Source organism: Artemia franciscana, chromosome 9 (assembly GCF_032884065.1).
Source record: "Artemia franciscana chromosome 9, ASM3288406v1, whole genome shotgun sequence".
NCBI classification, from domain to species: Eukaryota; Metazoa; Arthropoda; class Branchiopoda; order Anostraca; family Artemiidae; genus Artemia; species Artemia franciscana.
In genome coordinates this window covers 10618407-10645941 of record NC_088871.1, presented here as the reverse complement: position 1 = coordinate 10645941, position 27535 = coordinate 10618407, and the positions used below count along the sequence as shown (strand labels likewise).

General features: G+C 38.3%; 1 protein-coding gene across 2 annotated transcripts in view; it reads left to right on the top strand.

Annotated features, from left to right (window-relative positions):
• The window catches only part of LOC136030987 (extracellular sulfatase Sulf-1-like), a 181330-nt gene that overhangs the window by 140543 nt on the left and 13252 nt on the right, over positions 1-27535 (top strand). For both annotated transcript variants that reach the window (XM_065710144.1, XM_065710145.1), the window contains exons 12-14: positions 17473-17822; positions 21704-21894; positions 25547-25678. In XM_065710144.1, the coding sequence (XP_065566216.1) occupies positions 17473-17822; positions 21704-21894; positions 25547-25678 (673 nt within the window). The remainder of the gene's footprint in view (positions 1-17472; positions 17823-21703; positions 21895-25546; positions 25679-27535) is intronic.

The window sequence follows — 27535 nt, the reverse complement described above, 5'->3', positions numbered from 1 at the left end:
AGATGTGTTCAAATCGGGACAATGTCTAAAATTTGTCCCTATTGCAAGGCCTTGAAATTCAATGGTGAAACAATGGAATGTGTTGCGCCTCAGGAAAAGTTAAACTTCCTCTATTGGCTGCACCACCAGAGCCATTGAAGACTTTCCTTACTGGAACTACGTCAGAATCTAAGCGTTTTTTGTCAAAAATCAGACAATACAACTCATGTTTCCAAATGACGTCGTTTGGAGCCCAAGTCGAAAATCCAGATCAATTTATGTCTACTTTCAAAGTAAAAGGGCAAATTTATCATAAAGCAGGGTCCCTTCTACCATTCTCAGGCGAGAATCATAAATTTTTACAATTGTACTTCATCAGTGATAGAAATTCTGAATTGAATGCACGTTGCGAAATTTCTCCCAACGTTGAAAGGACAATCGTTTCCCAATTGCAACATCTTTTCCACGAAAATAATAAGTTAGTGCGTCTGTTCAAACAGCCATCGATTTGATGCCTACTGATACTCATAAAATTGTTATTTCCGCTGACAAAACGCCTCCTGGCCAACATGTGCGTAGATACAATGCTCCGACTATCGACGAAGTGGCAATCGTTATGGTCGGTGATCAGTTTTTACCTCGAGATATTATTCTACATAAGCGAAACGCTCAGTTGTTAAGAATTGCTGAAACTCATCGATGCTACGATGCCCTACAATATCCTATCATTTTTTGGGATGGAGCCGACGGCTATCACTTTAATATTAAATTGATGAATCCAGCCACTAACAAAGAAATGAATAAGAAATGCAGTGCAATGCATTATTATTCCTATAGACTAATGATTCGGCAGGATGAAGAAAATTATATTTTAAAATGCCGTGAATTGTTTCACCAATTTATGGTTGATATGTATGCTAAAATTGATTCAGAACGTTTGCTATATATCCGCCTGAATCAGACCAAGCTCCGCTCTGAACAATACATTCATTGCGAGATGCAGTTATAAATGACGGTAATACCACAAACGTTGGAAGATTAACAATTTTACCTTCGTCATATGTTGGCAGTCCCCGTCATATGCATGAATATGCTCAAGATGCTATTGCGTATGTTCGTCTCTATGGTCGTCCAGATTTATTTATTACATTTACATGTAATCAATCTTGGGACGAGATACTGCAGCTTTTACTTCAAGGACAATCGGCGGTTCATAGGCATGACATTACGGCACGTGTCTTCCGGCAAAAGTTGAAATCACTGATAAACTACCTTGTAAAACATGAAGTGTTTGGGTCAGTGCGATGCTGGATGTACTCAGTGGAATGGCAAAAACGAGGTTTGCCACACGCACATATACTAATCTGGCTACATAAAAAAATTACTTCAAACGAAATTGATGATGTGATTTCCGCTGAAATACCTGATAAAAATGTCGATAAGGGGTTACATGATATTATTGTAAAAAATATGATACATGGACCTTGCGGTGCACTGAACGAAAATTCACCATGCATGGCCAAAGGAAGGTGCACAAAGCAATATCCTCGACTTTTAGTACCCAAAACAATTACTGGCAATGATGGTTACCCACAATATAGAAGAAGATCTACTGAAGATGGCGGTAAAACAGCAATAATAAAGAAGCGTAACGGTACCACCATCGAAGTAGATAACCAGTGGGTTGTTCCATATTCCCCTTTATTATCAAAAACATTTAATGCACACATAAACGTTGAATACTGTAACTCCGTAAAGGCAATCAAATACATATGTAAATACGTCAACAAAGGCAGTGACATGGCAGTTTTTGGCTTGCAGTCCGAAATCAAAGATTTCGATGAAATCGTAGAATATCAGGCTGGAAGATACATAAGCAGTAATGAAGCTGTTTGGCGAATTCTTTCATTTCCGATACATGAACGTAGTCCAGCTGTTGTTCACTTAGCGGTACATTTACAGAATGGTCAACGTGTTTATTTCACGGAAACCAACGTGCAACAAAGAGTCCTGAATCCACCGGATACAACATTAACAGCTTTTTTTTTCGCTTTGCAAAAATAATTCTTTTGCGAAAAAACTGCTGTATACTGGAGTGCCTTCGTATTACACGTGGAATACTAAAAATAAAGTATTTTGAACGTCGAAAACAGGGTAAGTCAGTCGACGGCCAACCTACCATCTTCAAAGATACCACGATAGGAAGACTCTACCACCGTTCACCCCCAATCAACATGAATGCTTCTTTCTACGCCTGCTTTTGGTGAATTTACCCGGTCCGACATCCTTTGAGTATTTGAGGACTGTAAATGGTACTATACATGACACTTACCGTAGTGCATGCCAAGCTCTGAATTTATTGGAGAATGACCAACACTGGGATAACTGCATCAATGACGCGTGCGAAACGTCAACCCCAAGTCAAATTCGTGCATTGTTTGGCATCATTTTAACAACTTGCTCTCCATCAGCTCCTACAGAGTTATGGGAAAAATATAAGTCAAAAATGTCCGAAGATATACTTCATCGAAAACAGTTAGAGGACGTCAGACATGACTTTTGATTTTACACCAGAAATTTATAACTACACTTTAGTTGTTATAGAAGATTTTTGCATAAGTATGGCAAACAAACCTCTTCAGGGTTTGGGAACGCCTTCACCTAACCGTATCGCTGCTGTTTCGACATGTGTAGAATAGGATCGTGAACAAAGTTACAGTACGAGTGATCTATTGTCGTATGTACAAAATAACATTTCCAAGTTAACGTCGAACAAAAAGACATTTATGATACGATAATGCATTGTGTCGATAACAACGTTTGAGAAATTTTCTTTTTGGATGCGCCAGGAGGTACTGGTAAAACGTTTGTGATAAAACTGATTCTGGCATCAATTCGATCTAAAAATGATATAGCGTTGGCAATTGCGTCGTCCGGAATAGCCGCAACATTGCTGCCTGGTGGAAGAACTGCTCATTCCGCTTTGAAATTGCCTCTGAACTTGCATTCTACAGAAACTCCCACGTGCAATATTTCCAAATCATCTGGGATGGGTAAAGTATTGCAGCAATGCAAACTTATTATTTGGGATGAGTGCACAATGGCACACAAAAAATCGCTCGAGGCTCTGGATCAATGCTTGAAAGATTTGCGAGGGAAGTCGAAACCCTTTGGCAGCACCTTAATATTGCTTGCGGGAGATTTCAGGCAAACATTACCTATAATACCTAGATCAACTCCTGCAGACGAAATGAATGCTTGCCTGAAAAATTCTAATTTATGGGCACACGTAAAAACATTAAAATTAACTACAAATATGCGTGTCCGATTGCAAAACGATGACTCTGGTCAAACATTTTCAGATCAATTGCTGGCAATGGGAAACGGAAAGCTCCCAGTAGACTCAATTTCAGGACGTATACAACTACCTGCTGATTTCTGTAATTTAGTGACGTCCAAAAATGAATTGATTGAAAAAGTATTTCCGAATATTCTAAAAAATTATAAAAATAATAAATGGCTAAGTGAAAGAGCGATTCTCGCACCCAAAAATATAGACGTCCACGAAATCAACAATATTGTTTTGACCAAGATTCAAGACCAGGCAGTCCTTTACAAGTCAGTCGACACAGTTTTGGAACCAAATGAAGCGGTTAATTATCCATCTGAATTTTTAAATTCCATAGATCTTTCAGGGTTTCCACCACACGTGCTACAACTAAAAATAGGCGTACCAATAATATTGTTACGTAACATAAACCCACCAAAGCTTTGCAATGGCACTCGACTTGCCGTAAAAAAAAACAATGGAAAACCTAATAGAGGCCACAATCCTGACAGGGCCTTTTGAGGGTGAAGCTGTTCTTATTCCTCGCATTCCCATGATTCCAACAGATCTGCCTTTTCAATTTAAAAGATTGCAATTCCCAATTCGATTAGCATTTGCAATCACCATTAACAAAGCTCAAGGTCAATCATTAGAAAAATGTGGTATTGATCTTAATACTGATTGTTTTTCCCATGGACAATTGTACGTTGCATGTTCGAGGGTCGGTAAACCTGACAATCTATTTATATGCAGCGAGAATTGGACAGCGAAGAATGTTGTATATTCGCAAGTTTTACGCAGTTAATTTGTATTTCGGAACCAAATGAAGCGGTTAATTATCCATCTGAATTTTTAAATTCCATAGATCCTTCAGGGTGTCCACCACACCTGCTACAACTAAAAATAGGCGTACCAATAATACTTTTAAGAAATATCAACCCACCAAAGCTTTGCAATGGCACGCGACTTGCCGTAAAAAAAAAAACAATGGAAAACCTAATAGATGCCACAATCTTGACAGGGCCTTATGAGGGTGAGGCTGTTCTTATTCCTCGCATTCCCATGATTCCAACGGATCTGCTTTTTCAATTTAAAAGATTGCAATTCCCAATTCGATTAGCATTTGCAACCACCATCAACAAAGCTCAAGGGCAATCACTAGAAAAATGCGGTATAGATCTTAATACAGATTGCTTTACCAATGTACAATTGTATGTTGCATCTTTGAGGGTCGGTAAACCTGACAATCTATTTATACGCACAGACAATGGGACAGCGAAGACTGTTGTATATTCACAAGTTTTACGTAGTTAATTTGTATTGTATCTATCTATCTATCTATCTATATAAAAACGAGTTGTGTGTATGCATGTTTGTTTGTTTGTAAAAAGAGCGTTTGCATATGACGTCATTATTAGTACATACGGCTTTGTATATGGACAGACAATGGGAAAGCCAAGAATGTTGTATATTCGCAATTTTTACGTAGTTTGAAACACATTATATATATATATATATATACTAGCTGTTGGGGTGGCGCTTCGCGCCACCCCAAGCCCCCCCGCGCGCGTAAGTCGTTACGCGCCATATTAGTTACGTGCCATTGTAGTTGTGTCCCTGTGTCCCACCTTTGAATATAGATAGATTTATATATGTGTTTCAAACTACGTAAAAATTGCGAATATACAACATTCTTGGCTTTCCCATTGTCTGTCCATATACAAAGCCGTACGTACTAATAATGACGTCATATGCAAACACTCTTTTTACAAACAAACAAACATGCATACACACAACTCGTTTTTATATAGATAGATAGATAGATAGATACAATACAAATTAACTGCGTAAAACTTGCGAATATACAACATTCTTCGCTGTCCAATTGTCGCTGCATATAAATAAATTGTCAGGTTTAGCGACCCTCGAACATGCAACGTACAATTGTCCATGGGAAAAACAATCAGTATTGAGATCTATACCACATTTTTCTAATGATTGACCTTGAGCTTTGTTAATGGTGATTGCAAATGCTAATCGAATTGGGAAATGCAATCTTTTAAATTGAAAAGGCAGATCCGTTGGAATCATGGGAATGCGAGGAATAAGAACAGCCTCACCTTCAAAAGGCCCTGTCAAGATTGTGGCCTCTATTAGGTTTTCCATTGTTTTTTTTTTACGGCAAGTCGCGTGCCATTGCCAAGCTTTGGTGGGTTGATATTTCTTAAAAGTATTATTGGTACGCCTATTTTTAGTTGTAGCACGTGTGGTGGAAACCCTGAAAGATCCACGGAATTTAAAAATTCAGATGGATAATTAACCGCTTCATTTGGTTCCAAAACTGTGTCGACTGACTTGTAAAGGACTGCCTGGTCTCGAATCTTGGTCAAAACAATATTGTTGATTTCGTGGACGTCTATATTTTTGGGTGCGAAAATCGCTCTTTCACTTAGCCATTTATTATTTTTATAATTTTTTAGAATATTCGGAAATACTTTTTCAATCATTTCATTTTTGGACGTCACTAAATTACAGAAATCAGCAGGTAGTTGTATACGTCCTGAAATTGATTCTACTGGGAGCTTTCCGTTTCCCATTGCCAGCAATTGATCTGAAAATGTTTGACCAGAGTCATCGTTTTGTAATCGGACACACATATTTGTAGTTAATTTTAATGTTTTTACGTGTGCCCATAAATTAGAATTTTTCAGGCAAGCATTCATTTCGTCTGCAGGAGTTGATCTAGGTATTATAGGTAATGTTTGCCTGAAATCTCCTGCAAGCAATATTAATGTGCTGCCAAAGGGTTTCGACTTCCCTCGCAAATCTTTCAACCATTGATCCAGAGCCTCGAGCGATTTTTTGTGTGCTATTGTGCACTCATCCCAAATAATAAGTTTGCATTGCTGCAATACTTTACCCATCCCAGATGATTTGGAAATATTGCACGTGGGAGTTTCTGTAGAATGCAAGTTCAGAGGCAATTTCAAAGCGGAATGAGCAGTTCTTCCACCAGGCAGCAATGTTGCGGCTATTCCGGACGACGCAATTGCCAACGCTATATCATTTTTTGATCGAATTGATGCCAGAATCAGTTTTATCACAAACGTTTTACCAGTACCTCCTGGCGCATCCAAAAAGAAAATTTCACCAACGTTGTTATCGACACAATGCATTATCGTATCATAAATGTCTTTTTGTTCCGACGTTAACTTGGAAATGTTATTTTGTACATACGACAATAGATCACTCGTACTGTAACTTTGTTCACGATCCAATTCTACACATGTCGAAACAGCAGCGTTACGGTTAGGTGAAGGCATTCCCAAATCCTGAAGAGGTTTGTTTGCCATACGTACGCACAAATCTTCTATAACAACTAAAGTGTAGTTATAAATTTCTGATGTAAAATCGAAAGTCATATCTGACGTCTCTAACTGTTTTCGATGGAGTATATCTTCGGACATTTTTGACTTATATTTTTCCCATAACTCTGTAGGAGCTGATGGAGAGCAAGTTGTTAAAATGATGCCAAACAATGCACGAATTTGACTTGGGGTTGACGTTTCGCACGCGTCATTGATGCAGTTATCCCAGTGTTGGTCATTCTCCGATAAATTCAGAGCTTGGCATGCACTACGGTAAGTGTCATGTATAGTACCATTTACAGTCCTCAAATACTCAAAGGATGTCGGACCGGGCACATTCACCAAAAGCAGGCGTAGAAAGAAGCATTCATGTTGATTGGGGTGAACGGTGTAGAGTCTTCCTATCGTGGTATCTTTGAAGATGGTAGGTTGGCCGTCGACTGACTTACCCTGTTTTCGACGTTCAAATACTTTATTTTTAGTATTCCACGTGTAATACGAAGGCACTTCAGTATACAGCAGTTTTTTTGCAAAAGAATCATTTTTGCAAAGCGAAAAGAAAGCGGTTAACTTTGTATCCGGTGGATTCAGGGCTCTTTGTTGCACGTTGGTTTCCGAGAAATAAACACGTTGACCATTCTGTAAATGTACCGCTAAGTGAACAACAGCTGGACTACGTTCATGTATCGGAAATGAAAGAATTCGCCAAACAGCTTCATACTGCTTATGTATCTTCCAGCCTGATATTGTACGATTTCGTCGATATCTTTGATTTCGGGCTGCAAGCCAAAAACTGCCATGTCACTGCCTTTGTTGACGTATTTACATATGTATATAATTGCCTTTACGGAGTTACAGCATTCAACGTTTATGTGTGCATTAAATGTTTTTGATAATAATGGGGAATATGGAACAACCCACTGGTTATCTACTTCGATGGTGGTACCGTTACGCTTCTTTATTATTGCTGTTTTACCGCCATCTTCAGTAGATTTTCTTCTATATTGTGGGTAACCATCATTGCCAGTAATTGTGTTGGATACTAAAAGTCGAGGATATTGCTTTGTGCACCTTCCTTTGGCCATGCATGGTGAATTTTCGTTCAGTGCACCGCAAGGTCCATGTATCATATTTTTTACAATAATATCATGTAACCCCTTATCGACATTTTCATCAGGTATTTCAGCGGAAATCACATCATCAATTTCGTTCGAAGTAATTTTTTTATGTAGCCAGATTAGTATATGTGCGTGTGGCAAACCTCGTTTTTGCCATTCCACTGAGTACATCCAGCATCGCACTGACCCAAACACTTCAAGTTTTACTATGTAGTTTATCAGTGATTTCAACTTTTGCCGGAAGACACGGGCCGTAATGTCATGTCTATGAACCGCCGTTTGTCCTTGAAGTAAAAGCTGCAGTATCTCGTCCTAAGATTGATTACATGTAAATGTAATAAATAAATCTGGACGACCATAGAGACGAACATACGCAATAGCATCTTGAGCATATTCATGCATATGACGGGGACTGCCAGCATATGACGAAGGTAAAATTGTTAATCTTCCAACGTTTGTGGTATTACCGCCATTTATAACTGCATCTCGCAAATGAATGTATTGTTCAGAGCGGAGCTTGGTCTGATTCAGGCGGATATATAGCAAACGTTCTGATTCAATTTTAGCATACATATCAACGACGAATTGGTGAAACAATTCACGGCATTTTAATATATAATTTTCTTCATCCTGCCGAATCATTAGTCTATAGGAATAATAATGCATTGCACTGCATTTCTTATTCATTTCTTTGTTAGTGGCTGGATTCATCAATTTAATATTAAAGTGATAGCCGTCGGCTCCATCCCAAAAAATGATAGGATATTGTAGGGCATCGTAGTATCGATGAGTTTCAGCCATTCTTAACAACTGAGCGTTTCGCTTATGAAGAATAATATCTCGAGGTAAAAACTGATCACCGACCATAACGATTGCCACTTCGTCGATAGTTGGAGCATTGTATCTATGCACATGTTGGCCAGGAGGCGTTTTGTCAGCGGAAATAACAATTTTATGCGTATCAGTAGGCATCAAATCGATGGCTGTTTTGAACAGACGCACTAAATTATTATTTTCGTGGAAAAGATGTTGCAATTGGGAAACGATAGTCCTTTCAACGTTGGGAGAAATTTCGCAACGTGCATTCAATTCAGAATTTCTATCACTGATGAAGTACAATTGTAGAAATTTATGATTCTCGCCTGAGAATGGTAGAAGGGACCCTGCTCTATGATAAATTTGCCCTTTTACTTTGAAAGTAGACATAAATTGATCTGGATTTTCGATTTGGGCTCCAAACGACGTCATTTGGAAACATGAGTTATATTTTCTGATTTGTGACAAAAAACGCTTAGATTCTGACGTAGTTCCAGTAAGGAAAGTCTTCAATGGCTCTGGTGGTGCAGCCAATAGAGGAAGTTTAACTTTTCCTGAGGCGCAACACATTCCCATTGTTTCACCATTGAATTTCAAGGCCTTGCAATAGGGACAAATTTTAGACATAGTCCCGATTTGAACACATCTACTCAAGCTATAATCATCGACTAGGCTGTACCTGAATGCCAGGCAATAACTTTCAGGTTACTCTGATTCCTCGGGACGCTTTCTTTTCTTACTTTCTCTATCAGCAGCAAGCCTGATTTCTTGCTGTTCTTGTGATTCCTCGGCATGCATTCTTTTTTCACTTTCTCTTTTAGCAGCAAGTCTGGTTTCATGTTTCTCTGGTAGTTCCTCGGCACGCCTTCTTTTTTCACTTTCTCTTTTAGCAGCAAGTCTGCTTTCGCGTTGCTCTGGTAGTTCCTCGGCACGCTTTCTTTTCTGACTTTCTCTATCAGCAGCAAGTTTTTCGGCATAGACTCTTTGAGCATCTTCATCGGCTTTTGCCATTGTAAGTTCATCAGTCATTGTAAACTTAAACATTAATAGATTTCTACGTGAACATATGTCTTAAATATCTTGAATGTCAAAGCAAAAATAACGACAACTAATTTCATGACGTCAGTCAACACAGAAACATGACGTCACCTGATCCACAGACAGACACACAGACAGACAACTTATTTTTATATATATAGATATATATATATATATATATATATATATATATATATATATATATATATATATATATATATATATATATATATATATATATATATATATATATATATATATATATATATATATATATATATATATATATATATTCACAGGTGCGACATACGGAAACAACTACAATGGCGCGTAACTAATATGGCGCGTAATGACTTACGCGCGCGGGGGGGCTTGGGGGGGCGCGAAGCGCCCCCACCAACCAGGTGTTGGGGTGGCGCGAAGCGCCACCATAACAGCTAGTATATATATATATATATTATATATATATATATATATATATATATATATATATATATATATATATATATATATATATATATATATATATATATATATATGTGTTTTTAACTACGTAAAACTTGCGAATATACAATATTCTTCGCTGTCCCATTGTCTGTGCATATAAATAGATTGTCAGGTTTACCGACTCTTGAACATGCAACATATAATTGTCCATGAGAACGCAATCCGTATTCAGATCTATACCGCATTTAACTAATGATTGCCCTTGAGCTTTGTTGATGGTAATTGCTAATCGAATATTCCCTGTGTCCCCGTCGTCATTTATCTATCCCCCATGTGTCCTTCCGGCGTCCCCGTTGTAGTTGTGTCCCTGTGTCCCGATCGTCATTTATATTCCCTGTGTCCCAGTCGTCATTTGTGTCCCGGTGTCTCGGTCTGTAATTTCTCTTTGACTGTCCCGGTCGTCATTTTTATTCCCTGTGTCCCGCTTGTCATTTTTGTCCCGGTGTCCCGGCCTGTCATTTCTCTATGAGTGTCCCGGTCGTCATTTATATTCCTTGTGTCCCGGTGTCCCGGTCTGTAACATACGACAATAAATCAATTGTGTTGTAACTTTGTTCACGATCCCATTCTACACATGTAGAAATAGAAGCAGTACGATTAGGTGAAGGCATTCCCAAATGCTTGAGAAGTTTGTTGGCAATAGATAAGTACAAATCTTCAGTCATAACTAAAGTGCATTTATGAATTTCTGTCGTAAAGTCCAAGGTCATATCTGACCTTTCTAGCCGTATTCGGTGGAGTATATTCTCGGCCATTTGCGATTTGTATTTCTTCCATAACTCTGTAGTAGGAGATGAAGGAGAGCAACTTTTGCCGGAAGACACGGGCCGTAATGTGTTGTCTATGAACCGGCGATTGTCCAGGATGTAAAAGCTGTTGTATCTAAGCCCAAGATGGATTATATATAAATGTAATAAATGACGAATCATTAATCTATTGGCATAATATTTCATTGCGCTGCATTTCTTATCCATTTCTTTGTTAGTGGATGGATTTATCAATTTAATATTAAAGTGATAGCCGTCAGCTCCATCCCAAAAAATGATAGCTAGTATCCTATCCACAGGCGGGATTTATATATCCCGCCTGTGCCCCCGGCGTCCCCGTTGTAGTTGTGTCCCTGTGTCCCGGTCGTCATTTATATTCCCTATGTCCCGGTCGTGATTTGTGTCCGGGGGTCCCAGTCTGTAATTTCTCTTTGAGGTTCCCGGTCGTCATTTATATTCCCTGTGTCCCGGTCGTCATTTGTGTCCCGGTGTCCCGGTATGTAATTTCATCAGTTGACAAACATGACGTCAATCGACACACAACTTCATGACGCATACAGCTCAATCCTTATAATGACGTCAGTCAACAAACATGACGTCAGTCGACACGCAAACATGACGTCACTCGACACACACTCACACACACACACAGACAACTTATTTTTATATATATAGAAGATAGATAGATCGATTGTAGGGCATCGTAGCATCGATGAGTTTAATAAAAAGTTCTTTTTGAAATTGCCTTCTTATATACTTATAATGACGTCATATAAAAAGCCTTTGACGTCATATACAAATTACCGACCATAACTTCGTTGATAGTTGCGTACCAGTAGGCGTCAATTCGATTACTGTTTTGAACAGAAGCAATAAATTATTATTTATGTGGAGAAGATGTTGCATCTGGGAAACGATAGTCCTTTCAACGTCGTTTTTTTTTTATCATCGGTATCACTTTCAAGTTGTTTGGTTTGTTTTACCTTGACTTGTCTTTCGTCACTATGAAATACATATCGCCGAACCTTTGTTTTTTTTTAACTAAAATCTGGTAGGCATTGATGACCTTATCCAAGTCAAAATCTCAAACCCAATCATCACCGCTATCATTTTCAGTTTTGATACGTTTAGACTCTCGCTGTCCAGGTTGTTTCAGGTTGCTCTTGTGATTCCTCGGCACGCTTTCTTTTGGTGATTTCTCTTTGAGACGCAAGCATGTTTTCACGCTGTTTTTGTGATTCCTCGGCACGCTTTCTTTTCTTACTTTTTCTATTAGCCGCAAGCCTTTTGGCATTAGCTCTTTGATCAGCTTCCTCGGCTGTTTCTTCTGTCATTGTAGGTTCTTCTGTCATTTTAAGATCTATATTAAAAATTTCTCTTTGATGTTGTAATTCCTCGGCACGCTTTCTTTTCATACTTTCTCTATTAGCCGCAAGCCTGTTTTCACGCTGTTGTTGGGATTCCTCGGAACGCTTTCTTTTCTTACTTTCTCTATTCGCCGCAAGCCTTTTGGCATCAGCTCTTTGGGCAGCTTCTTCGGCTGTTTCTTCTGCCATTGTAGGTTCTTCTGTCATTTTAAGATCTATATTAAAAATTTCTCTTTGAAAGGCCTTCTTATATACTTATAATGACGTCATATACAAAGCCTTTGACGTCTTAACAAACATGACGTCAGTCGACAAACAACTTCATGACGGCATAGTGCTCAATCCTTATAATGACGTCAGTCGACAAACATGACGTCAGTCGACACACAAACATGACGTCATTCGACACACAAACAACTTATTTATATTTATACTAGCTGTTGGGGTGGCGCTTCGCGCCACCCCAACACCTAGTTAGTGGGGGCGCTTCGCGCCCCCCCCCAAGCCCCCCCGCGCGCGTAAGTCGTTATGCGCCATATTAGTTACGCGCCATATTAGTTACGCGCCATTGTAGTTGTGTCCCTGTGTCCCACCTGTGAATATAGATAGATTTATATATGTGTTTCAAACTACGTAAAAATTGCGAATATACAACATTCTTGGCTTTCCCATTGTCTGTCCATATACAAAGCCGTATGTACTAATAATGACGTCATATGCAAACGCTCTTTTTACAAACAAACAAACATGCATACACACAACTCGTTTTTATATAGATAGATAGATAGATAGATACAATACAAATTAACTACGTAAAACTTGTGAATATACAACAGTCTTCGCTGTCCCATTGTCTGTGCGTATAAATAGATTGTCAGGTTTACCGACCCTCAAAGATGCAACATACAATTGTACATTGGTAAAGCAATCTGTATTAAGATCTATACCGCATTTTTCTAGTGATTGCCCTTGAGCTTTGTTGATGGTGGTTGCAAATGCTAATCGAATTGGGAATTGCAATCTTTTAAATTGAAAAAGCAGATCCGTTGGAATCATGGGAATGCGAGGAATAAGAACAGCCTCACCCTCATAAGGCCCTGTCAAGATTGTGGCATCTATTAGGTTTTCCAACGTTTGTGGTATTACCGTCATTTATAACTGCATGATTCTCGCCTGAGAATGGTAGAAGGGACCCTGCTTTATGATAAATTTGCCCTTTTACTTTGAAAGTAGACATAAATTGATCTGGATTTTCGATTTGGGCTCCAAACGACGTCATTTGGAAACATGAGTTGTATTGTCTGATTTTTGACAAAAAACGCTTAGATTCTGACGTAGTTCCAGTAAGGAAAGTCTTCAATGGCTCTGGTGGTGCAGCCAATAGAGGAAGTTTAACTTTTCCTTAGGCGCAACACATTCCCATTGTTTCACCATTGAATTTCAAGGCCTTGCAATAGGGACAAATTTTAGACATTGTCCCGATTTGAACACAGCTACTCAAGCTATAATCATCGACTGGGTTGTACCTGAATGCCAGGCGATAACTTTCAGATTGCTCTGATTCCTCGGCACGCTTTCTTTTCTTACTTTCTCTATCAGCAGCAAGCATGTTTCCCTGCTGGTCTTTTGATTCCTCGGCACGCCTTCTTTTTTCACTTTCTCTTTTAGCAGCAAGTCTTTTTCTGCGTTGCTCTAGTAGTTCCTCGGCACGCCTTCTTTTTTCACTTTCTCTTTTAGCAGCAAGTCTGCTTCTGCGTTGCTCTGGTAGTTCCTCGGCATGCTTTCTGTTCTTTCTTTCTCTATCAGCCTCAAGCCTGTTTCCCTGCTGGTCTTTTGATTCCTCGGCACGCCTTCTTTTTTCACTTTCTCTTTTAGCAGCAAGTCTGCTTCTGCGTTGCTCTAGTAGTTCCTCGGCACGCCTTCTTTTTTCACTTTCTCTTTTAGCAGCAAGTCTGCTTTCGCGTTGCTCTGGTAGTTCCTCGGCACGCTTTCTTTTCTGACTTTCTCTATCAGCAGCAAGTTTTTTGGCATAGACTCTTTGAGCATCTTCATCAGTCATTATAAACTTAAGCATTAATAGAATTCTACGCGAACATACGTCTTATATAACTTGAATGACGTCACGCCTTCAAAGCAAAAATGATGGCAACTAATTTCATGACGTCAGCCGAAACATGACGGCGAACATATGTCTTATATAACTTGAATGACGTCACCTTCAAAGCAAAAATGATGGCAACTAATTTCATGACGTCAGCCGAAACATGACGTCACCTGATCCATCCACAGATCCACACACAAACAACTTATTTATATTTATATATTAAAAATTTCTCTTTGAAAGGCCTTATTATATACTTATAATGACGTCAAATACAGTCGACAAACATGACCTCAGTCGACAAACATGACGTCAGTACACAAACAATATATATATATATATATATATATATATATATATATATATATATATATATATATATATATATATATATACTAGCTGTCGGGGTGGCGATTCACGCCACCCCAACACCTAGTTGGTGGGGGCGCTTCGCGACAACCCCCCCAATCCCCCCACGCGCGTAAGTCGTTACGCGCCATATTAGTTACGCGCCATTGTATTTGTGTCCCTGTGTCCCACCTGTGAATATAGATAGATATATATATGTTTTTAACTACGTAAAACTTGCGAATATACAACATTCTTCGATGTCCCATTGTCTGTGCATATAAACATTCCCTGTGTCCCGGTCGTCATTTATATTCCCAGTATCCCGGTCGTCATTTGTGTTCCAGTGTCCCAGTCTGTAATTTCTCTTTGAGCGTCCCGGTCGTCATTTATATTCCCTGTGTCCCGGTGTCCCGGTCGTCATTTGTGTCCCGGTCTGTAATTTATCTTTGAGTGTCCCGGTCGTCATTTATATGTCCCGGTCGTTATTTGTGTCCCGGTGTCCCAGTCTTTTATTTCTCTTTGAGTGTCCCGGTCGTCATTTATATTCCCTGTGTCCCGGTGTCCCGGTCGTCATTTGTGTCCCGGTGTTCCGGTGGAAAACGTGAAAACTGGGGTATTTTTATCTTACGAATAGATAATCATCTATTCGTAAGGTAAAAATACCCCAATTTTCATGTTTTCCAAGAATTTCGGTTTCCCCCTCCAACTCCCCCCGATGCCACAGGATCTGGTCGGAATTTAAAATTAGAACTTTAAAGCACAAGATCCTTCTAAATATCAAATTTCATTAAGATCGGATTTCATTAAGATCCCTTACGTAAGTTACAAATACCTCAATTTTCAAAATTACCCCCCCCCCAATTCCACCAAAGAGAGCAGATCCGGTCTGGTCATGTCAGTCACGTATCTTAGACAGGTTTCTATTCTTCCCATCCAGTTTCAACCTGATCTCACCGCTTTAAGTATTTTCTAAGATTTCCGGTCCCCCCAATTGCCCCCCCCCCAATTACGCTTGATCCGGTTGAGATTTAAAATAAGAGATTTGAGTTACGAGGTCCTTCTAAATATGAAGTTTCATGAAGATCCGATCACTCAATCGTAAGTTAAAAATACGTCATTTTTTCTTATTTTTCAGAATTAACCCCCCCCCCCCCAATAGAGTGGATCCGTTACAATTATGTAAATCACGTATGTAAGACTTCTGCTTATTTTTCCCACCAAGTTTCATCCCGATCCCTCCACTCTATGTGTTTTCCAAGTTTTAGGTTTCTCCCTCCCAACTCCCCCCCCCCAATGTTACCAGATCCGGTCGGGTTTAAAATAAGAGCTCTGAGCCACGATATCCTTCTAAATATCCAATTTCATTGAGATCCGATCACTCGTTCGTAAGTTAAAAATACCTCATTTTTTCTAATTTTTCAGAAATACCCCCCCCCCACCAACTACCCTAAAGAGAGCGGATCCGTTCCGTTTATGTCAATCATGTATCTAGGACTTGTTTTATTTTTCCCACCAAGTTTCATCCCGATCCCTCCACTCTAAGTGTTTTCCAAGTTTTAGGTTTCCCCCTCCCAACTCCCCCCGTCCAATGTCACCAGATCTGGTCGGGATTTAAAATAAGAGCTCTAAGACACGATTTTCTTCTAAACATCAAATTTCATTGAGATCCGATCACTCGTTCGCAAGTTAAAAATACCTCATTTTTTCTAATTTTCCAGAATGACCCCCCCCCCCAACTACCCCAAAGAGAGCGGATCCGTTCCGATTATTTCAATCATGTATCTGGGACTTGTGCCTATTCCTCCCATCAAGTTTCATCCCGATCCCTCCTCTCTAAGTGTTTTTCAAGATTTTAGGTTTTCCCCTTCCAACTCCCCCCATTGTCATCAGATTCGGTTGGGATTTAAAATAAGAGCTCTGAGACACAATATCATTCCAAACATCAAATTACATTAAGATCCCATCACCCGCTCATAAAATTAAAAATACTTCATTTTTTCTATTTTTTTCGAATTAACCGGCCCCCACTCCCCCCCCCCCCCAAGATGGTCAAATCAGGAAAACGACTATTTCTAATTTAATATGGTCCGGTCCCTGATACGCTTGCCAAATTTCATCGTCCTAGCTTACGTGGAAGTGCCTGTAGCAAAACTGGGACCGACAGACAGACAGACCGACAGAATTTGCGATTGCTATATGTCACTTGGTTAATACCAAGTGCCATAAAAAAACTGGACAGATGTTATTTATCGTCAAAGTGCTAGGTGAGCCCAGCTGCCCCGCTGCCGCGCAGCCTATTCACAGGAAACTGATTTTAAAACAGCACAGGTATCCCGTGGCTAATAATAAACTGTCAGATATCTCCCAAGAATGTCAGCAAGGAATTGGGTATCACCTCTCTTTCATTACTTTTGGCTCATCAGTTGTGTTCTATTCCGTGCTTCCACTATCTCCAAATTGTCGAGGATTTCCCGAAAATCTCGCAAAAACGGAGCGGCAAAAACGCTTGGGCCTAGAAACGTTAAAACTTTAAATACAGTCCTGGAGAAGAGGGGGGGGGGCTCGGCTATTAAATAATGGCTGAGATAGTTGGTTGAATATAAGAAATTTTGAAGATTAAACCGTTTTATCTTGATTTTTCGTCTATTTTAATTAGCTTTTATATAAATATAGCAATTCGTTCTAATGACTAATTTGTTTTAATCAGAAGTAATTCCAAAATATTATTTTAGGCTATCCGCCGGCACTTAAAAAGCATCCATCCAGTGTCTTCCCCCATTGAAACACCAGTGCCATCTGCCCCATCAAATGATTCCAGCACAGAAGAAGGATACGAAGAATATATTATTGACCCGATGGCTCCACTAGAACCATCAAATACTGATGAAAATGATGACTTTCCTGATGATGACATGGATGATAATCTTGATTCATTTAGTTTTTATAACCGGAGTGTTCCGTATGGGCACTCGGTTGTAGATGGTAAAAACTATTCGGCTGGGACTGAAATAGATGACGCTGACTTAAATCTTTCTAAAGAAGAGGAAAATTCAGATGGGGAGGATTGCATTTGTGACTCAGGGTTTGTTCGTTTTATTTTGTTTTTTCTTTTATTTGTTTCGTAATTTTATTTATCAATTTAGTAAACCATTATAGACGAAGAGGCTGAGATTTTTCTAAAGAAAATGAAAACTCGCATGAGGAAGATCGCTTATGTGTTCGAGGGTTCGTTAGTTGTTTTTTTTTTCATGACTTTCAGACGGGGCAGGTTGCATTTGTGGCTCAGGGATATTGTTAGTTTTTTTTTTTACATCATGATTGATTTTTGTTTATTTATTTTTTAAGCTTTTTGGCCCAAAGAGACTCAAATCGTTCTAAAGAAAATGACAATCCAGTGGGAGGGATCGCATTTGTGGCTTAAGGTCATAGTATTTTTTTTTCCCCGTAAGTAGTTTTTGCTGAATTATGTGTTTAGTTATTTGATCCAAAAATTATTATGCCCTGTCATTTACAAAATAGCCGCCCTGAATTGAAACAGATTAAAGGTACATTTCTTTTGACCCTGATCTGTCGCCTGCTACATGTTTGGAGTATTAGTGTTCTATGAATTTGTTGATAGCAAAAGAAAAATCAAACGGTAGATTTACGTACAATTTTGTTTGTAAGCACGTCCAAGTGAACAACCAGTCACAACCAAGCATAATATGCCACTGCTCGTTTTGCTCCATCTGCACTAATTAAAACGAATTCTCCATCTGCACTAATTAAAATCCGCACCATCTGCACTGTTAAAACAAAAGGAAATGTCTTTGAGTTGCATATAGAATTGCAATTTGGAACCATTTTGTTTTATCCTAATATTTGGTTCCATTTCCATTTGTACCTTAGCGTGGAAGATAAGGCTTGGATATCTAATTGTTCTTGGGAATTTTTGGGAACGTCCCGAACTTCTGATCTATGCTGCGATTTAGAGATAGACTGGTACATGACGCCAAGAAATCGGAGTCTGTGAAATGTATGGTTTGAACGAAGCAAGGGTCCAGAAAGATGAGAAGTTTGGTTTAGCTTATGCTCAGTAGCGACTACTGAAATATCCGAGGAGATTGCATTCGAATGAATTAAAACATTATTCAGATGGACATTTCGTATCAACTCAGAACAGATCAAATATTCTTTTGTATAGTTATCTTGATGGGAAATTAAAAGTTTATGTGGCTCCGAAGGTACCGGTCAGCTGAATATTGTGTTAATAGAATGTCTGAGATCATGTCAGGGAATCGTTTTTTTTTTGTTTTTTTTTACCATCAGAGCCAACATCAAACTTGTTCGTAATGACCTATAGCAGAGACAAGTTAATAGGCTTTGAAAAGTTAAACCACTGTTTAGCGTCTCTATCAAAGATTGTTTGGTCCTTCCAAGGTATAGGAACTGCTCTAAAGCAATTAATGTTCACGTAAACGCTATGTACACCCTTTGCTTGAATGTGCATGCCCAGTATGGGGGCTGAAAGTTCATAATATAGATTAGCTCAACGACAAAATTGAAACCGTGTAAAAAAAAATCATCCTATTAACCATTTATGTCACTTGCAAATCTACCCTCGCGGCTTTACGAATCCCAACCCTTAAAGAACGCAGGTACCATATGATGTGTAAGTTGAAATGCTCCCTGCTTTTGAGTGATAAACACCGTTTCCTACTACCCTTGCCGCTGCAGCCAACCGAAACACACGCCACAAGAACAAGTTTGAACGAGCGCACTGCAAAACTAACCTTTTCAGAAATTTATTTGTTGCTTTTTTTGCTAGTGAGAAAAACCGTATTTAGTGCTTAGTATGTTGTAAAAGGTAGCGTAAATTAGTTGCGGAACTAGCCATAACTACGATAGCTATTTTTATTAAACGATTCTTGATTCAAAATGTGACCAAGTGGTCCCATTTGATGGAGTTTTTTTTCATTGAAGCAGTATTTACCTAAAAAGCCCAACCACATTGGGCTTTTATTTTCCAACCCCATTCAACCCATTGGTCCCACTTTGCGTTTACTAGTTCATTTGGATTAATGCTGAATTCTGAGAAATGCTACGGGCAAAAAATTTAAAATGCCAAACTTAGAGCACGTGGAATCGGTGCTAGAATGGAATAGAAGCAAACTTTAGAGCACGTAGAATAGAAGGACACTGTTGCCTGGGTCAAAAATAATGACTCTTGACATATATTAATTTTATATTAATTCTATTTATGACTCATTTAATTTACTGACCTTGAAGCAGCACTTGCTGCTTTAATATTTGTGTGTTGCTAGTTATTTGTTTATTATTTTTTATCTTTGTTTTGTGTCTTCTTTTTTTTAGTCATGACATACTCATGTTAGCTCCAGCTATTGTAGTGAATAAATATATTCTATTCTATAATCAGTTCCAAATATTTTTCACTTTTTTCAATTGGCTTTATATGCTGATTGAGAAAGAACAATAATGGAGACTTGGCTGGGTATGACAAATGTTGCGTTTAAATCACACAGAGGCTTGATGGTACAACAATAAACCTCCATTCTTGTATTTGATCGTAAAGACATAAACGAAGAAATAACTGCAAGGCACTTGGGCAAGATATCACAGACTTACTTAAAAATCAAGTGCCTCAAAATCTAACAAATAACAAATAGAGGCTAACAAATAAATTATTATTATTATGGAATAGATGCTATAAAGCGGTTGTACTCTGGAAAGCGGGGCCAGGCTCAGATCAGTCAGTTGGTTTTGAATGCTCAGAAGAGAAGGAGCGTGTTTTTCCTCGAAGAGACTGTCACTTTCAAGGTGACAGTATTAAAGGTGGCAATTTTTATACGTAGCTTGACAAGTAAGCCCTTTCTAGTCTCAGGGATCGTATTAGAACTTTTACGAAGTTTTCTTTTGCGAGTCGGGGGATAATGGAGCCTGGCACGTATGCAGGGGGGAGGGGGGGAGGAAGTTGTATTTGATCGTAAAAACATAAACGAAGAAATAACTGCAAGGCACTGGGGCAAGATCTCAAAGACTTACTTAAAAATCAAGTGCCCCAAAATCGTAATTGTCTACAATGGCCTCACGGAAGAGCCCCATATAAGTGATCGCATCATTTCGTATTATCGATTTCCAGCTGACATATAGAAATGGACTGTATCTCTAATTTCATTTATTTCTAAAAAATTGAACCTTTTTATCATGTAGTATTTATATTTACGAGCTATGAAAACACCCAGAATTAATTTTTTGTTCTCAAAAAATATATGTAGTTCTACGTACGGGGTGGGACGAGAAATATAATACTTCTGAAAATTTTCATAGGTTTATTGAAAGAATTAGTTAATAAATGAAAAAAACTTGTAATCTGCACGCAGCAAACAGCTACCACGCATCTAACAAAAATGGTTGCAGCAATGGTAATACAAAAGTTGACATCAAAGAAGTGTTTCCCTTATTCCGCTGCTTGAAAGACGAAACACTAGGAAGCCTTAACTGGTGGTTTTATTGCTCATGAAAAATTAACTATTGTTTTACTCTTGAAGACTTGTTTTACTTTGACGCAATTTTATATAAACTCTGCTTGTGATCACATTTTAATATACCCAATGCCAATGCCATACCCATACCCAATGGTATGGGCAAATTTGTATAACTTAGAACTAATTCTTATACCATGTAGGCTATTGTAGAATATTAGAAATGTGCCTCTTATCTGGAAAAAAATTTGCAACGGCAAGAATTCTCTGCCATATCATCATCTAACAAGAATCATGTTAGAATTATGTTCATGTTCAACAGAATCATGTTCAAACATTTGAAAAGAAACACTAGGAATTCTTTTATGGTGGTATGTTTGCCACTTGCAAGGAGGTCGCGAAAACAGATGACGATTCTAGTGTATTATTTATTATTATGTCAAAATAATTGTAATGTTTTGAGAGCATTTATATTTTCTAGAAAATGGAGAAAGAAACAAGAAGACCTACGGAAACAGGAGAAGAAAAAGCGATTGAAAAATCAACGTTTGAAAAAGAAGCAGAAGAAGTTGAAAAGAAAACTCATTCGTGAGCAGTTTGGATGCAACTTGGACAAAATGAATTGCTTCAGCCATGATAATAATCACTGGCGCACTGAACCCTTATGGCACGGTAAAGTTGCCTCTTTTTAAGTTTGACATTATTTTTAAGTTTTTTCAAGTTTCGGCTCGAAAGTGGCAAAACATAAATCCATATTTGGAAAAAATATCTGCAAAACATTTCTAATTTAATTCATTTCATTCAAAGAGAGCTATAGATTATTTATTTGATAATTCATTCGGTGATTTTAAAGTAATCTGTTTAGTTTTCAGTAAAGTCTGGTCAAATTGAGAAAAAATTAGAAAATATGAGGCATTTGAACTTCAAACGGTTGATGAGATCTTAATGAAATTTGATATTTAGAAGGATCTTGTGTTTCAGAGCTCTTATTTTAAATCACGACCATATCCGGTGATATTAGGGGGAGTTGGAGGGGGAGACTGTAAATCTGGGAAAACGTGAAAATTGAGTTTTTTATCCTACGAATGGGTGATCGGATCTTAATGAAACTTGATATTTAGAAAGATCTTGTGTCTCAAAGGCTTCATTTTCATTTCGAATCGGATTTCGGATTTCATTTCGCAAAAATTGGGGTATTTTTAACTTAAGAACGGGTGACCAGATCTTAATGAAATTTGATATTCAAAAGGAACTCATATCTCGGAGCTCTTATTTTAAATCCTGACCAGATCTGGTGACATTGGTGGGAGTTGGAGCGGGAAATCAGAAGTCTTGGAAGACGCTTAGAGTGGAGAGATCTGGATAAAACTTGGTGGGTAGAATAAGCAAATATCGTAGATGTGTGATTGACGTAACCTGACTGGATCCGCTCTCTTTGGGGGAGATAGGGGGTTCCAGTGCCTTGGTGAGTTTGGTGCTTCTGAATGTGGAAAATTGGTAGGCGTGTCAGGGACCTGCACAAATTGACTTGATAAAGTTTTTTTCTCCGATTCGACCATCTTGGAGTGGGGGGGAGTGAAAGGAGAGGAAAAATTAGAAAAAATGAGGTATTTTTAACTTACGAGTGGGTGATCAGATCTTAATGAATTTTGATATTTAGAAGGACCTTGTGTCTCAGAGCTCTTATTTTAAATTCCGATCGGCGTTAAGCCTCTGATTTTCCTTTTAAATCAATCTATTGATTCTTAGAATTTTGCTAGAGCTCATGCCACATGAGCTCTTGACTCTTGGCTCTTCTGACCTTTTCACAAGTTCCATATGAGCTCTTAGCTTTTGTTAAGATTCAGTTTCGACTGTCTAGACATGGGAGTAAAATTTATTGCTCTTCTTACCTGTCTTTCACCTCTCAGGGAGGAGAAATTTCTGCTGTCACCTGTCAGGGACAACAGGATCTTAAAGAGTAAAAAAAAAGTACTGAGAATAAATTTCTTCTGCCGTAATTACACGTCGGATAAAGCTTGCACTGTGCTGGTTTAGTGCCGTATGATATGATCTTCAAGATGTGCTAATCACCAGCAACTTATGAGCTTATAGGCTATATTTTGGTTTTAGCGGACTCGATGAAACGAAAAACGTTGTGAATTACCGAGCATTAACTTCTATTCTGAACTGGAATAGTCAGGCGTGAATATGTTGGGTAGGATATTTCAAGTGTTTCGTGGATGAAAGCATGTCACAAACTGCAATTCGTAAGTGTAACAAGCTCTTCAATGATGGTCGAAAGGGACTGGCCTTGCGGTGGATGGCCGTCAACCCTAAGAGCTGATGAAAGCGTATGAGTGAAGTCTGATTTCAAACAGTCTGAAAAGAGAAAAAGAAAAAAAACACATTGGTATTGACAACCTGACATTAAACAGCTGATGCGAAAAATCTGCGCTTAACTAATCCTGAAGGTCTTAAAAACGACTATAAACAGAGGCGAGTGTTTTCTTTGAAAGACTTTTTGCAATGCAATGAAGGAAACCTTAAATTTTCGGGAAAATGTAATCATGGTATACACATTTTGTGTATTTGAAAATGACCCGAAGACAGAGCGGCAAAGTTTCGTATTGTGCATTGCAGCAATTGCACGTCCAAAAAAGCTCAAATCAAGTAAATCTTGAGAGACAGCCATTATGATAGCTTTTTTTGGCGCTATGCGGATATGAATTTGTTCCTGGGAGGGGGGGGTAGTCAGCAAGTGGTACTTGTGACGCATGAGGGCCGAGGAGGCTGAAAAGAAGAGTCAACTGAGTGAGAATAACCATCTCCCAAATTCAGAAATTGTGCCGCAACAATGTAGGCTACAGCTGCCAGATTTGGTTTTAGTAAATTTATCGGCCACACAAGCGAAGTTATTTAAAAATACCTTTTTTAGTATTGTTATTGAAGCAAATTGAAAAAAAATACAAGTGTACCCCCCTCCTAAATTTGGATGAAAAATTATTTGGTATTTTGACAAAAAAAATCAAAACAATTACCCCCCCCCCCTCCCTCACTTTTTCAAATCAAGTGCAATCTAGATTCGTGGTGAATCTCCTGGTAAAAACTGCATGTGCTGTGATAACTTTTGAACTAGGGTATTTTAGTAATATCTCAAAAAAATCTTGCTTTTGTAGTCGGCTTTTTTTCACACCACCTTACGAAAAGGAAACATTCCTGTGGGCGAATATTCGTTTCATCTTGTCGTTTCAGTTCTATTAAAATTAATTTCTATTGAAGCAAAATTTGTTCTACGGCCTGTGAAATTGTGTTAACCTTAAATAAATACTTTATGTCTATGCTTTGGTGGAAACTAGCCGTTTGCACTTTTTTTAGACGAGTATTCTGGGGATTTTTTTCTTTTTAAAAATTTTTCCAGAGAACGTCAAAGAATTTTGCTTTCAGTAGACATATCAGCTAGGAGTCACATAACAATTTCTCTTGTTCGTTTTCATTGGACAAAATTACTTGTCATCTTCCAGAACTTACCTAGTCAAATGATAAACTAGGAGAGAAGTAAAACCTATAATTTAGAAATGTGCATACGATTTCACTGTTCTCCAAAAAAGTTTCTTTCCATTTTAGATTTTATTTGTTACTTGTTTTGCATGTCTAAAAGTATAATAAATTTAATCTTCATAGAAGTTTTTAAATTAATTATTTGTTCAATGTTTTTCCTTTCAAAATTTGAGGGTTTTGGACTTAAAAATGAAACGGTTTTCTTGTCTAGGGAGCTAATTTTTGTTCTGAATCTGGAAACGTCATCGGATTTTCGGAATTTCTCAGGACCCGCTGGATTTTTCCTTTCATTGTGTGTGTATTGTTTCTTAATTGTTTTTGTTCCAGGAATAAACCTCACATAGTGGATTTTCTGTTTATTTATTTAGGTTGAATACCCTTAAAAGCAAATTAAGTTTTTCCTTTTTGTGGAAATAGACTTGGAGAAAAGTTTTAAAAATCTTAAAATATTATGGCTGGTGCATATTTGCTTTTTGATTGTATTTGTTTATTGATTTCTTTGGATATCACTATGATAAATTCTTTTAGATATTACTTTTAAGTTTTTTTCCCTTATTTCCTTTTTCATTATTTTACCTGTTTTTATTTGATCATGCACATAAATCATTTTCGATTGTTCTTTTCAATTTTCCCTTTATTTTCCTGCATCTTGTCTAAATATTTTCATTCACTATGTTTTTCTTTTGGTATCACTGTCCCTTTATTTTTTTAAATTAAATAGTTCTTTGAAAACTTTTGATCTTATTTTCTTTTTTCGGTGCATTATCTTTTTTTTTGTTTTTAGGTGGAGAATTTTGTGTATGCATGAACGCGAACAACAACACTTATTGGTGTCTTCGGACTATCAATGCTACTCATAATTTCCTTTATTGCGAATTTATCACCGGTTTTGTCACTTTTTACGATATGAATATCGGTAAGTTTACCTATTTGTTTTGAGTTTCGTTTATATCAGCATCGCATTAGAACTGCTTATTTGTATTGCTATTACTCAAAGAGGAAATTGCTCGAACATGACGAACAACATGAATACGAATTGGTGGAACTTTTTGTCACTATTTCATTGAATGCAGTAAATCTCGTGCCAATTTATGCACACATCACTAATGTAACAAGTAGATAAATTGCACATAGTGAAAAGTAGGATTTCATTTTATAGTTCTATTCTAAATTTTAAAAAAAGTCGTTTGTTGACCTAACTGAAGTCTTACCGGTTCTTGAATGTCGTTTTGGGGACTCTCTTCATGTCCAACTCATCTCAGCATTTTGGGGACTCTCTTCGTCTGCAACTCTCCTCAGCGTCTTGGGACTCTCTTTGTCTCCAACTCTCCTCAATGTCTTGGGGACTCTCTTCGTCTCCAACTCTCCTCAACGTTTTAGGGACTCTCTTCGTCTCCAACTTTCCTCAACGTTTTAGGAACTCTCTTCGTCTCCAACTCTCCTCAACGTCTTGGGGACTCTCTTCGTCTCCAACTCTCCTCAGCGTCTTGGGGACTCTGCGTTCTCCGGAACGCGGTGAGCAGTGATGCATTCCTTCCACCTCCTGGCGAACGACCTCGAAGTATTCAGAGATAATCTTTGGAAGAAGGGACTGAACAATTCGTTGGATATGTGCGATTCCCCGAATTGATTACTACTTAGTCCCTCATTTTTCCTAATAGCTACTATTACCAACTTAATTACTGCTAATAACTTCATTGCTAAGCAATTACACTGTTTCGTATGTTTCTTTGGAAAATTTCTCGACTAAGGAATTATGCTTGACAAGAATTATAAATATAGAATTAAGGATTATAACCAGTTTTTTTGTTTTGTTTTTTTATCCAGGGGATATTAAAACATCTCCAGTTTGTTCTTGAAAATAAATATTTTGTACCCCCACAAAAGCCAATTGACAGACAACAGCAACTTTTAATTTTGTAACACAACTTGGTATGCTAGTTACTCAGTCCAAATATTTGTCTCTGGTGCTTCAGAAGGTGTTGTGTGAAACGTTTTCAAAAACTTAGATTACATTCCATTCCGTGAACCTAATGGAGAGCATTTACTTCTACTACCACTAATAGCTCACTACAGCACCAAGCGGCCTGAAGCCAACACAGCCACTCAGGCTCCTCCGCCATCCCAATCAATTCAAAGACCCCCTCTTTACACCATCCCAGGAAGTTCTTATTTTCCTTAAATCTTTCCTTACGACATATTTCCCCCACGTTTGGGGGCGACCCAAACGTTTGGCCCTAGATGGTTTGCTGACAAGAAGTCTTTGGCAACCTGTCATCCTTCGTCCGCTGAATGTGTCCTAGCCATCTCAACCTTTCTGTCATTAGAGGCATAGAAGGTGTGACTGAATCATATTTTTCGTACAGCTTACTGTTTGAAATACGGCTAGTCAGACGGGTACTCAAAACAAGCCGTAGACAATTTCACTGCACCCGCCGTCTTTACTATGAATACCTCCTAGATAAGCGAAGCTGTCCACTGGATCGATTTTCTTGTTACCCAACATTACCTCTTCACCTTCACTTATTCCCAGTCTTAGCGACTTAGTGTTCTTCAAATTAATTTTCAAACCCATTCTTGAACCCTGAACTCTCAGAGCCTCCAAAAATTCATTCATTTTGCTAACATTTTCCTATAGGATGCTCAAGTCATCAGCAAAATCTAAGTGTAGTAGGGTTTTACTTCCCTATTTGATTCTCTACTCTCCTATAGCCTTTACAGTGCTCCTTAAGACAAAAGTCCACTAAAAGGATCCATATGGTGGGGATATGAC